General features: G+C 41.8%; 1 protein-coding gene across 21 annotated transcripts in view; it reads right to left on the bottom strand.

Annotated features, from left to right (window-relative positions):
- PLCB4 (phospholipase C beta 4) overlaps nucleotides 1–13,803 on the bottom strand; it is a 250,510-nt gene that overhangs the window by 86,531 nt on the left and 150,176 nt on the right. For all 21 annotated transcript variants that reach the window (XM_084825013.1, XM_084825089.1, XM_084825057.1 and 18 more), the window contains 2 exons: nucleotides 3,439–3,518; nucleotides 1,863–1,916 (listed from right to left, as the gene is read on the bottom strand). In XM_084825013.1, the coding sequence (XP_084681139.1) occupies nucleotides 1,863–1,916; nucleotides 3,439–3,518 (134 nt within the window). The remainder of the gene's footprint in view (nucleotides 1–1,862; nucleotides 1,917–3,438; nucleotides 3,519–13,803) is intronic.

Raw genomic sequence — 13,803 nt, forward strand, 5'->3', positions numbered from 1 at the left:
TCTTCAAGTCTTCAAATGTCATAAAGAAAACTTGGAAAGCAAAATGTACATGGAACCCTTCTCAAAGATGTCTTTATTTTAGGGCTGGGTTGAATGTTCATTTGTTTTGGATTTTGCAACACAAATAGAGCTCCAGTGTGTGTGTTTAAAATATTTCCCTTAGCATTTAACCTTTTTTCTGAGTTATTTGCTACTGTTGTTTGCTCTCTTTCTGCAGCTTCAATACCATGTTTTTTCCTGGTTGGGACCTCTTTCTTCTTCCTAGAGTGATCCCAGCCAATCAGGGATCACACAGTGACCATGAAGATAGCATGGCATTATGTAGCCAATCAGATTTGGCTTCATGATGCTGTCACCAAGGGCAAAGCCAACTGAGGGGTAAGGGAATCTTATCACATCAAGTCACATGAGTAATCCTAGCCAATCTGACCACTGATTGCCCTCACCCTTTTAATGCAATCCCTGAAAAACCATCAAAAGAGTTCTTTTCAATGATGCTGTGCCTCCCTTTCAAATGCTCATCCCCAGTTCTTACATTCCCTCTACATTCGACACACCAACACAACGATTGCATTAAACACATGATCTAGTTGTCTTTGACATCTCCCTTAAATCTCTGTGTTCAAAAATATGTCCGCATCCACTGGCATGAACTCTGAATCCTGGATAATATCTCAGAACATTTCTGGGCCATGAGATCTGTATTTGGCTGTAACGTCTGGGAAGCTTGAAAACAAGGTACCATGGGGAAGGTTAGGTTGGTGTTGTTTGCATCCAGCATATACTGTATGCAGGGGGGGGGGTGTTGCTACACTACAGAGTATGTCTTACTGTGTCTGCGGTATTTAGAAAATATGGATTATACAATGAAACTCAGACATCACTAAGGTGAACAGGGAGTATCAACATTTGTATATATATGCATTTTATAGTTACTGTTCCTTGTATTCATCTATTGTTCTAGACTTCAGAATTGTTGTGTTTTTTAAAAAAAATATAGATTGATAGTAAAAAAAACTAAATAGTGATGAACGAACATGTCAACACTGACTTCTTTGGAGCCATGATTTCAGCAGCTTCCTGTCCTTAACTCTAGAGTAAAAGGGCCTGACATGACATTAACTTCCGAATTCTAGCAAAAGGTCTACCTATAAAAGCACAAATAGGTTGGGAAGAACAAATGCCATTTGAAGTTTGCAACATTTACTTTAAAGGGTTTTTGGTATGTATACAGAAACACCTGATAAAATTTGAGATGGCTGTATTCTCACAAGGTTGCTATCTTCACTATTTACCCAGTAACAAATGGCAGATCAGGGTGGGAAAATCAAAGGTTACTGACAGTATTGCCGGACCACAAAACTCATACATATCTTAGGCCAAGGGTGGGCAGCATCCAGTCTCTGGGACCTGTGCGACCTGTACTGCCCCCCTTTTTTAAAATACACCCAGTTTCTGACTTTTTTTGGACCCTTTTAGGATTCATAACTTCTATGGAACGTCATTTTATTTATTTATTTTTCTGCACTCCAGGGTGGTGGTGGGGCCTGCCAAAGTTGCCCACCCATCTTAGCCTATAGAAATCAGTATGCCTTAATCCTCAAAGACCACTGAATTGTATGCCTTGCGGATAGACTCTGACATATAGGGTAGTATCCAATGCTAGTCCTACTTAGAGTAGACCCATTGCAATGAATCCGAGTTCCATTGGTCACAACCAGCTTAAATCCCTTTCATTGCAATGGGTCTGGTAAGACTAGCATTGGGTACTACACACATACATACACACACACACATATATAATTTCACAGTGGTACAACTACTGCTGGGCAAATCACTGAACATCTCTGAATCCCCCTTACCTTCTAACTGGAATCTTGCTATTAGTGTTAGTCAGAAATGCCAGTTTCATCCAGCTAGAAGTTAAGAAAAAACAACAACTATTAACACATATTTCACAGAAGGAACGCAGTAAAAGCTGGTTCATATTATAAAGTGAAAACAAGCAGAGAAGTGCCTCACACTTCTTCCCATGTTTCTAAAAGTGGGATTCCCAGATTTCATCCAAAGTGAGATCTAAGAAATGCCCTTTTAAAACCACAGGTGAATTATTTAGGAATCTACTTAGAGCTGAGCCAACATTAAAGAATTTTGATTGCCTTGCATTCCATGAGACAACAACCCCGCCGCTAGCCCTGTCTACATTTATATGGACTGGAGAGAGGGCTCACAGAGGACATATACAGGGGTTCTGCCTAAACGTAAGCTCAGCTTAGTCAGCTAGCTCCCCCAGTCTTGGTCAGAAAAGATCAGGCAATTGAAAGCACAACCCAAAACAAGGGGTGCTTTTTATACAGTACTGAAAATGAAACTTCAGAGTTTCAGCTCAGGTCTAAGTCTGCTCCACCTTCCTCTAGCAATTAATCCATACCTTGAGTTCCTTGAAGATCTAATTGGCTTATAGCATTCCAAACTCTGAAAATACACAAAACCTTAACTGGACATGTATAACAGGAGGGCAAGAGGAGAAAATGACCTCAATTGCTTCCACAGGTGCTTTGGTAAACCCAGCCTATTCTTCAACAAACACGGTTATGCTGGGGACTCACTTTACAGACAGGGTTGAATGAACACAACTGGGTTGTAAACATAATGTTTAATTCAGCTATGGAAAGCCAATGTCAGTGTGCCCTGCAGTCAGCAAAAGACAAATACTGAAGAAGAGAACAAACCAAAATTGTTTGAATATGGTCACCTTCAGCCTCCTGTCCTGCTCCCTTCTCTGCTCCAACCATTAGAAATGAAAGGGGGCAATGACAGTTGCTCTCTTCATGCCATGGATCCCCAAACAGCAGAGGTGTTAATGCTCCCAAGAAAATACTGTAATCCACTGAAAGCCATACAAGCTGGGGGGGGGAGGGGCTTACAAGGTGAGGAGGAGGGAAACACACTTCTGAGGAAGACTGGGGAGAATGGAGGGCAGGCAGGGAAGCATTTGGAATGGGCCAAGTCTTTCCCAGGTTTCAGAACGTTCTCCATGAAAACCCAGGAACAAAAAAACGAGCCCACTTGGAATCCAAATGTAACAAGAAAGTTTGCGCATACTTGGGCAAACATGAACCAGGAAAAGTTCAAACAAGTCCAAGCACTACAACTGCATCTCTCCACAGATGATAATATCCAGCAGTGAACTCACTTCACCCCTCAGAATATATCTGACTTTGGGAACATTTTTATTTGTGGAAAAAATATGAAGAATAAATTAACACTACATTTCTCATGGATGCTTGAATTTGTGGGGAATGTCTTCTGCAAACTGCCCAGATATTCATTGCTCACTGGACCAAGTAAGGACAGGAAATTTTTTGAGAGAGCATGTAAAGAAAAATGCAGCCAGAAACAAAATAAGAATTGATGAGGTGAGGGAAGAAAACTTACTGTTTCTTGAGGCATGTCATAGGACAGACATTGTTTGCTCTAAAGTTACGTATGATTGCTCTGAGTCCATCAACCCATTGCTGAAAGACAAGAAAGGACATAAGCTATGGGAAACACCAAAATGAAAAAGGATAATGTTATTACCATGTATGTTCACTTCAACAACAGTGTTCTTTCTATGTAATGGCAAAAATGTCACCTGCTGTAATGCAATGTAATATAATAATATCAGTATGTAACAACAATACTTAGTATTTAGTATTTGTTTAGCGCTTTTAGGGAGCAATCCTATGGCCACTAGACACTGCCTAGAGGACCAAAAGCGTTTCTGGTTTCTGGACGCTGAAGGCGGAGCCAGGGCTCCAACCACGGTTCCCAGAAACTGCGCTCCCTGCCCCAGTTGGTTCTTTCGGTGCCAACTACATCTCGGCGCTCGGAAACAGAGCACAGAGACGAGGAAAAGGGGCTAGTCCCAGGGGAGGGAAGGGGAGGAGACCGCAGATGCCACGTTACGCAGGTTCCCTTGTGCTTCCTGGCCTCCCCGCTTCCTGCTCTGGAGCTCCCTGGCCTGCCTAGCCAGAAATGCAGGGCGGCTGGAGCATGGAGGCGAGGATCCGCTCTGAGCTCCAGCCACTCTGCAGTGCACTGGAGTGTCATCAGCCTATGAGTTCAGAGGCTGATGACTATCCCCATAGCATTGCACCCTTAAGTGTTCATAGCATTTCACATAAATGATCTTGTTACAATCCTTCACAACTACCATGTAAAGTACATCAGTGTTATTATTCCCATACTGCAGAAAGGGAGCTGAGGTTGAGAGGAGAATGGCTTACCTAAGGTCTCCGTATGAGTTCATAGAGATGTGAAATTCAAACCAGGGATCCGTCGCTCAGTCCCCTAGTCACAACACTAAACCAGCTCTCAATAATCTCACACACGCAATATAATTTACAATATTCAACTGGATGCTTTCTTACATTTCTTCTCTATACAAGTGACTTGATTCTAGACCCTCTGTTGCCTCTGAAGCTAGGAATGGCACAGCTGTTCACATGGATGCATGTAACACTCAGTTATTTGAGCCATGATAATCCATTCCCCTTCTTAAATGTTTCCTCTGAGAACTTAGGAAAAGTACAGCAGCATTATATCATCACGTAAAAGTACAAATTTCCTGCCCAATTCTGCAATCATTACATCCTCCACACATGTTCTATTGAAAGGGTGATGGTGGCTCATACTGTCCCTATGGGTTTAGAGGGCAAAGAGCAGAGGGACAGCTAAGGGTTCAAGAAGTGATGAGATATAGAACAGACAGATGGAAAGTGGAGAGTGAGTGTTTATGAACACCTCCTGCTTGCTCTGAATGACTCTGGGGGGGGGGGGACTCCAGAATTCGCAACAGCCGGTGCCTGGCCTACATGTGGCTACTTTGGCTGTGATGACTGAAACAGAAGCTCTCAGTTACAGAAGCACACACACAAACACAGCAGCCAGAAGTACCAGCGCCATTCTATGGATGTTACAGCAAAACTAATGCTGCCTATAACGGTGTCCAAAAGGCAGGTGGGTAAGATCCCCTAGTGGCAAGGCTGGGTCTGGCCATCCTTTTTCTACCATTCATGTTCCTCCTGTCCCTTTTTCTCCCTCTCTCTGCTGTAATAGTCAGATGTTCCATTAAGAAAACATGGTAATCTTGCTTGGTTCTAGGGTTTCTTCCCATCCCCTAAACTCATGGCAATTGTTTCTGAAACATCACTAAGAGCTTTTCTACACAAGGCTGTTAATCAGCTGTTAATTTGCTGCATCTACTTTCAGTTTCATTGCAGAATTGAGATTCGAGCACCACACAAAGAGCATTTCCTTTCCCGCTTTTCTGTGACATAACCTCTAGGTGGCACTGTGGTATAGAAGGATAGCGTAAATATACCAGTGAAAAAAGCGGTTTATTTCACTTTGGCCTTTTCTACATGAGACATTTATTGTGCACTCATTATTCCCTACTCACGGTTGTTTATGGGTTCTTTAGACGACATCATGACCCTTCAGTTTCACTTCTGTGTCTAAAGAGCACTTTTAGTGCATCTCTAGAGGAGGGAAAATGTTATTTAATTGTGAAAGGGAAAGAAAACACTTTTTTCTCTTGTGTAATTGTGCTATTCAGCTATACCACAGTGCGAGGTTTTGTAGTGGAAAAGGAAACAGTCTTGGTGTAGCACTTAGATCTCAATTCTGCAATGAAACCAGAAGTAGATACAGTAGATTAACAGGCAACAGCCTCATGTAGAAAAGGTCATTTACAATTAAATACTGCATTTTCCCTGCTCTAAAAAACCTCACCAAATGTGCTCTTTAGATACAGAAACAAAACTGAAGGGTCACAGCATTGTCTAAAGAACCTGTAACAAAATGTATGTAGGGAATGGCGAGAGCATGATAAATCCTTCTGTAGAAAAGCCCTAAGTTTTAAAAGCAGCTTGCAGAATGAAGCCTTTAGGTGATGGGCCATATGTGCATTGTGCTTAAATTATAAAATAAAATAAATGAAACAAGAGACTGCGCAATCGCTTAAAAAAAAAGAAAGACAGAAGACAAACTAGCACACACACCTCTGGCTCACATTACTGTTTTTACGATAAGCTCTTAAAATTCCAAAATGGTAATCACAAACACTACAAAACACATTTCTAATTCCTATGCGTAACAGAATCAGTCTCCAGTTCCTAGGGTTCAAAATTGTATTCAGGAATATCTTCTTAACCCATTAATAAATATCCTATACCAAAAAAAAAAAAAGGATAGGCAAGGAACATCAACCAGAGTTTTGAGTCCAATTCTCCTATCTAAATCTGTACTCCTTTCAATTACAAAGAATAAATGGGCATGATTAGTTATGGTAATACAATGATCAACATTAGCTGATAGATTCAGGCAGGGTGATGGTAGGGAATCAGATTTCCAAAAATACTTAACTGAGTTTTGGGGGAGCCTTAAGGGAGGTTTAATTTAAGCCCTTTCAGATTTCTGTAATATCAGTATTTAAATCCACAGAGTAAGAGACACTGCTCTGATGCATTCTAATGGTGGTGATGTTTTACACAACATCACACATACTGTAAACGCATCTTCTAAATGCATCTTTAGCAAGCTATGTTCAGAACTCAATAGCAGTAGCTTTCATTCAGATTTAAATGATGATACTATATATGAACTTAGGGTGGCTTTAATTTCGGCCTGAAAGATTACACTGTAAGATTAGGTAGCCAATGCAGTCTTGCCAATAGAAAATTGTTCTGTTAAAAAGGGATATCAGTTTCCTGCGGTGGCTGGTGAGGTGGATCACTAGGCCAAATCACTGGATGCCATGAAGAACAACAGGGGGAATCCTATGCTTACCTCTACTGCTGGTAGAAGATGCCACAGCCAGAACCATGCAAGTACAGGGTTGCTGAATGGATCATCACCCTGGAGGAGGTTGCTGATGACAGTAGGGGCAACCACCCACTCCGCAAGTGTACACTTGCACAGTGCTGGCTGTGACTCGCTCTGCCTCTGCCTCCCAGTGACAAAAGGTAAGAATTACCGTGCCACAGCCATTGACAGTTTCACCTACTGAATCACCTCAGTGGAGAGTATCCTGCTAAACTATGTTCCCTTGCTGCCTAGTTTTCATCCCTAAAAAGCATTTTCTCAATCACTGATGTTCTTTCTGTGACGTAAGAGTAGTATGACTCTTGTGTTGATTGTAATTCCTATTTGATCATCACCTACAGATTCTATACCCAAAATTTCCAAATTTGTACAGTATGGAAGTGATGCTTCCATGAAGCACCATCTGCAGTGAGTAAGCCTGGGGTGTACAGCGTAGTGCCTATGGGCACCAGTGTGCCCATACACACCTGTTTTGGTGCCCACAAGGTTCTCTGCCACTCCTTATTTTTGTTTTATTAATGAAACAAAACCTTTTTTTGTTTCATTAAAGGTTTAATTAATTTTAAAAAAACTGGGAGGCTGGCATGCTGTAAAAGTGCTGCTCCCCAGTACTACCTTTATTTGGGTCCAAACGAGTGGTTTTGTGTTTCGGAGCTCAGATCCCACATCTGCCATGTGTTTAGGTTCTTGGGAAATATACTTTTCTTTTAGCCTCACTAGGTTTCCTTCTGGAAAATGAGTGCTTTGTGACTGGGCATGCCCATCATGGCAGCCATTTTATAAATGGCTAAGCGCCCCCATGCCAACCATTTTGTGAGAGTGCCCACAACAGAGTCTCAGCATTGCAAATGTACCCATCAACCAAAAAAGGATAAGCTGCCAGAACAGCATAAAAGCAAAGACTTTCTGGCCAATATCTGACTTGGATATGTTACAGTGTCAATTTCCGGCTAGTTTACATAACTGGAGTAATTGCAGGACAGTTTACATAACTTGCAATTAAGTTGTCAGTATCAAGCTTCCCACTTGGGCTGCAGCCTGAAGTACACTTGCTAGAAAGTATGCCCTCCTGAAATGAATGATGGACAAGCCTCCCACCCCACTTGCTTCACAATTAATCTTTCCCCCTGAACATTCTCAGAGAACTCTCAGAAAAACTCAGAATATTGGCACACCTGGAGCTCCCTGTCAGCCCTTCCAATTTATTGAATAAAGAGGCATCAGAAACTACATTTCCCATGTATCACAGCAGCAACAGATACATCAGGACCTCAAGCATAATGGCCTACACCAGCCCCAGCTAGCCTTTCTCGCCACATATTCCTCCACCCTCCCAAGTGTACATTTGCTTGGGAAAGGGGAAGGTCCTGGCAAGGCTCACAATGAGCCCAATTCAACCTGGGACTGAATTTAGGTGGAGCTGAGGGTTCAGTTCATAAAGGGGTTGTGGCAGTTGGAGAGGGAAGGTGGACAACTGAATTCATTATTATGGTCTCTCCATTCCAAACTTCAGATATAACACTAATTATAAATAATTTCTTACATCCAAGCAGATATCTTTAAGATGAGATGGCTGAAAACAAACTCTCAATCAACTCTACAACCAAAAAATAAACCTCCGGTGCAACACCAGGGTTATCAGTAGGCCTTTGGCAAATTGGTGGAACCTTCACTGGGGCTCTCCAACTACAGAGGTAGCGAAGGGTTGCCCTCCCTCCCAATGATGTTCCCTGATGGCACCAAGAACAGGTCGCTTTGTTGGCATCAGGGGAGATAAGCAACCACTCCTTACTTCTCTTACACCCAAACCAGGTAAAACAGGCAACTAGTTCTTATTTCTAGTGGGGAAAACCCTGTTTTGTTTGGCTTACTGCTGCTCCTTCACATCACTATATCTAAATAGCCCCTGATATAGGGGTGCCCAATGCATCCACAGGTACCTCCAATAGCACCCGCAAATGGGTCCCCAACGTGGTGACGGCAGGCATCCGAAAATATTTATTATATTATTTAATTTGTTTTATTCCCATGTTTTAAATATACATACATGGGTTTGTATGAAATGCATACCACTTTCTAGCAATTATACATGGGTTTCAACAAAAGTGGACCAAATATCCAACTAAGTATCCATTTGAAGGTGGTGTCTATATGCCACCCCTTCAAATATTGAAACCATCATAAGGTCCTCAATCCATTGCATTACAGGAGGTGAGTATTTATCCTTCCAATGTTGTAATATCAGTCTTTTAGCTCTCAAAAGGGTACAGAGAATCCATTTATGCTGGCCATTTATTAATTCCATGAAGTTGGTAAATAATTTAAAAGAGCTTGTACATCAGTGATTATTCAAGACTGTTCCAGTACAAAAATTTTCTGTGTTATAACCTCCCTGCATACAGAAGCAACCACTGGACATTGCCAAAATGTATGTTTAAAAGAAGCAATAGCTGTATTGCACCGCCAGCACTTAGCTGAATTAGACAATCTCTTATTAAAGAGTCGTTGTGATGTCCAAAAGACACGAAGCAAAAGTTTTTACTGAATAAGACACAGCCTAAGATCCATAGATGCCAAAGGTAGATGCCAACGCAGCGATCCACTGATTAGGCATTTTGTGGTGGTGCCCACAGCAGTATCTCAAATTCCCAAATATGCCCACTGGTCCAAAAAGGTTGGGGACCCCTGCCCCAATATGTGTGCATCCAATTGCATAAAAGTGTTTCTCTCACATTTGCCGCAAGTTTCCACTGGGAGGGCTTTTTCAGGAAATCATACTTGCAATTAGGAACTGAAATGCTTACCTAATCAACTACAGGAAATGTTGCTTCACAAGGGGGGTGGGAATGATGAAGTGGGAGACGGTGATGAATTCTACGAACACAGAATTGTCTTATTGTATTCTCCAGTTATCTATTTAAAAAGCCCACAAAACTTTCAAAATGGCCTCAAATGTTTAAAAAACATTTGTTTAAAATGTTTAAAATATTTACCAGGTCCCCATCATGCCACTCATCTAAGAGATTTTTAAAAATCATACAGAGCACCCAGAGACACCCTTCAGTTTAAAAGTTAAACCTTCTTTTACAGGGATGCCACCAGGTGTCAGCAGAAGTACAGTCTACCACACTGCTGAGGACTGGAGGAGATAAACAGGACTGTGAGAAAACCATACAAGTAAGCTCTGTTTTGAAATGGTATTACATCCCTGTTGATTCCAAAAGCAATTAAATTGTGTGTGTGCGTGGGGGGGGGGGAGTAGATGGGGAACAGGACTATACAGAAGGGTCACTTGGAGAGGTGGGTAATTCTGATTCAGGAAGTTTGTCATCTGACACCTGCCATTATTGTGCCATCAACATGTCTTTTTCCTACATTAATGGATGAAGGGCATTGATGGCCATACATAACAAAGCTCTCAGTGTATAGAACACCTAAAGAGGGGCAGCAGGGGGAGTCTTAGGTGGCTATACTTTGTAAGCCTACTTATTTATAATCCTGCCCTCCCTCCAAGAAGCTCAGAGCAGTATACATAGTACTCCACCCACCCCACCCCCCTTTCAGGTTGTGAGAGAGGACCAAAGTCACACAGTGAGCTTCATGGCTGAGCAAGGATTTGAACCGAGATCTCCCCAGTCTCACTCGAGCACTTTAACCACCATCCCACACTGGCTCACCTTTCTTGTAATTAGGTCCATTACCTGGCAGCACGTAGCAAAAACTGACTTTCACCAACCACCTACCAACTTCATCCGATTTTAAGGTGACCTTGATAGAAAACCATGAGAAAGACTGTCTGCTTTCCGTCAATCTGGGTTTTAATTTTGTCTTAGTTTTAATAGCTTTATATAAACTATTATTTTACCGTTTTATTAAAAATATAGTTTTATATTTTAACATATTTGTTTTGCAAGCTGCCTGGAGAACCTGTGTTATGAGGCGGCTATAAATACCATTAAAGAAATAAATACAATGTTTGGTGTAGTATCAGCAGAAAGTTTATGCTGGCCAAATTAAATAGTTCTGACAGTAATACACAACAGTTCCACTGTTCCTTTTCCCACATGCACAGTAATTTCTGTGTCAGAAACATAGTATGTGGAGTGGCCCACAAACAGGACCAGCCATCCTACACCACCCTCAACTCATACTTCTCGCCCTCTCATCTCCCCCAGAGTCACATTAAAGTGCCTCTTCTCAAATCAGACAGACAATTGACATTCCATGATTGTCTTCCTACAGCACAGGGACATTTTCATTATTTATGCTTCTCCTCTCTGAAAGAGCCAACAAGTGACAGCACCCGGAAAAGAGATTGCCACTGAAAGCCACATTTCATCCAAAAGCCAGTAGATGCAGAAGCATCCCATCAATAGTTTGGCCCCGTGGGATCCCTAAAGAGCTTACTGTATCTACCCAAGATGAAAACAAGCTTTGTTCATAAGGAAACGGTGAATTTTACAGGATAAAAGGCTGGTTCACACAAACCGTTTTCAAGTGAAAATTTTTCCACTGTTGCTGGGTACACAGTAAGTTTGAAAACAAAACAAGGCTGGCATCACACAACTGTTCTTTCTGTCAGAGCTACAGCAGTAACTTCTGCTTTCAGAGCAATGTCAGCAACATCATTTGCTCAAATTTATACCTTTGAACCCCCTACTTCTCCCTCCCTCCCTTCCAATCCCTCTGTCGCCTGCCTGCCCCCACTTCCAATCTAAAAGATATTCTGATCTTCCTATGGCAGAGACTGGTCCTTTGCTTATGATAACTCTGTAGTGCGATATGTGCACAGCATGCACACTAGCAACAACTGCTGGTCCTGCTGCTACAATCATACAAATCGTTGCCCAGGTCTACTTATGTATTTTAACTGCAAACTGGACTTTCTCCACACAACCACACACCCAAAGAGTTCATTGCAATGGATAGGAAATGTACAAAGCCTTCCCCATTTATTTTTGTGGATGTGTATTCCTTTTTGGTCTGGCATCACAGCTGGGAAACTTAATGCAAACGGATGTGGAAACTAATTTGTTTTAATTTTGTTTTCAAATTAATAGGATTAATATGTTAGGTTGGTGAGCAGTGGCAGACTACTTAAGCGACAGACAAATGGAGAGAGGAAAGCAAGCAAAGAGACAGCAGGTTTGCCTAGCTGTGGAAATGGGTGGACTAAAGGACAACTTAGTGTCCTTGGATATGATAAGCTACAGGGATAGGTAGAAAAGTGTCCATCAGGACCAGCAACTGCAGGAGCTAGTAAGGGAAGAGGCACTGAAATTCATTGAAACGCCCTGCTTTCATTCCCAGGATGACTGCCATTTGTCCTGCACAGAGTTCAGCTCTATGACCATTTAAGCCCTCCGCTCATTGTTCCTATGGGTTTTGAGGGCACGTGAGCCCTCAATATGCATTAGCTTCATATCTTAGACACCTGCTTCAGATGCATACCACTGAAGGTTGTTAAGTGTTCAGTGTAATCATCTCTACAAGGAAAGCTTATGTGACCTTGCTCTCATTTTGTGTTCTCCACTACAGCTGAACTACTGGAGCAAAGTTAAAGAACTGCCAGGTTTTTCAAATCAAGGTTATTATTAAACTTTAATCCTTGAATTATGCAACAGGCTGAGGAGGGTGGGAGATGCAGACCAGGCCAAAAGGAAAAGAAGGGAAGGGATCCCCCGGGATGTACCCTCTGTTGTAGAAAACTCAAGGTAGAAACTCTCAGCTTTCTGTCTTTGACCATTCTATAAACTGCTGCTTTTCACACATACATCTGCCCAGCACCAGCCTCAAACTCCACCCCCTGAAAATGAACTGTGCTTCCAGGAAGCATCCACAGCCTTCCCCCCCCCCTCTTTGTTTTCCCTTGACATGCATTTTTAATGGATTTTGTTTTGTCTACACTTGGACATTTATTTAAAATGGATCCCACCTAAACAAGGGGTTAAAAAAAGGTCAGTTATGCCTAAATCCCCTCATCGTAGTGTCTCCAATTATGATCAAATTATCATTAAAATAAACCCTCAAGCATTCAGTGGGGATAATTTTAAGCAGGGTCTCTCCAGCATGTGTTGGGACTCCAGCTCCCATGAGCTCCAGCTAGTACAGGCAATGGTCAGGAATGATGGGACCTGTACTGCATCAACATCTGGAGGACCACAAGTTACTCACCCTTGCCGTAAAGACTAATTTATGAAAAAACCCAAACAGCCCTACTGTGCCCTTCAATGCCAGCACTTCAAAAGAGAACTGCAGAAGCACTCCACTTCACAATCAACAGCATTTGTGTTACATAAAGTATATTAACCAAGCCATAATCACAGTACATTCATATCAATGACTACAGAAGTATTGCCCATTAAATGTTAATAGTTTTTTGGGAAATACGTCTGAGTTTAAGATGCCATTAAATGCTGTTGGCCATTAAGTTAAGCTTATGTTTTCCCTGGTGGACTATTTGAGTTAGACTTTGTTCCCCAAAGAAACATCTTCTTGAGATTGCTATCTTTTCCCCACACAAATTGATATGCATACATACCATAATGTTCATAACCAAACCAAAATTAAGCTGGCAGTCAGTCCGTAGCTATTTTTGTGTGTGCATATAAAATTGCACGGGTACTTCTCACATCAATATGCAATGGGATGAATATGGCCCCATTAGCTTTCCCTGTACTTTCCCTGTACAAGGGGACAGGCCTAAGAGGTGTTCATCCCCTTAAAAAAGACATTGGTGCTTACTGATCGGGTCTCATGATCTATTACACTGGAGAAGAAGTTCTAGGTTCCAATGGAACCTTGTTAGTAAGCGAGCTTGGAGAACAGGTTATGGCAATCCATTAATAACATGGAACCAAATTATGTAACTGGAATCTTTTTTATATTCTTGTGAATCCACCTGGTTTTCTGCTTTATCCGCTATACAATATG

The sequence above is a fragment of the Heloderma suspectum genome, chromosome 1 (assembly GCF_057233095.1).
Source record: "Heloderma suspectum isolate Gila_16-S chromosome 1, 16-S_ref, whole genome shotgun sequence".
In the NCBI taxonomy this organism is placed as follows: domain Eukaryota; kingdom Metazoa; phylum Chordata; class Lepidosauria; order Squamata; family Helodermatidae; genus Heloderma; species Heloderma suspectum.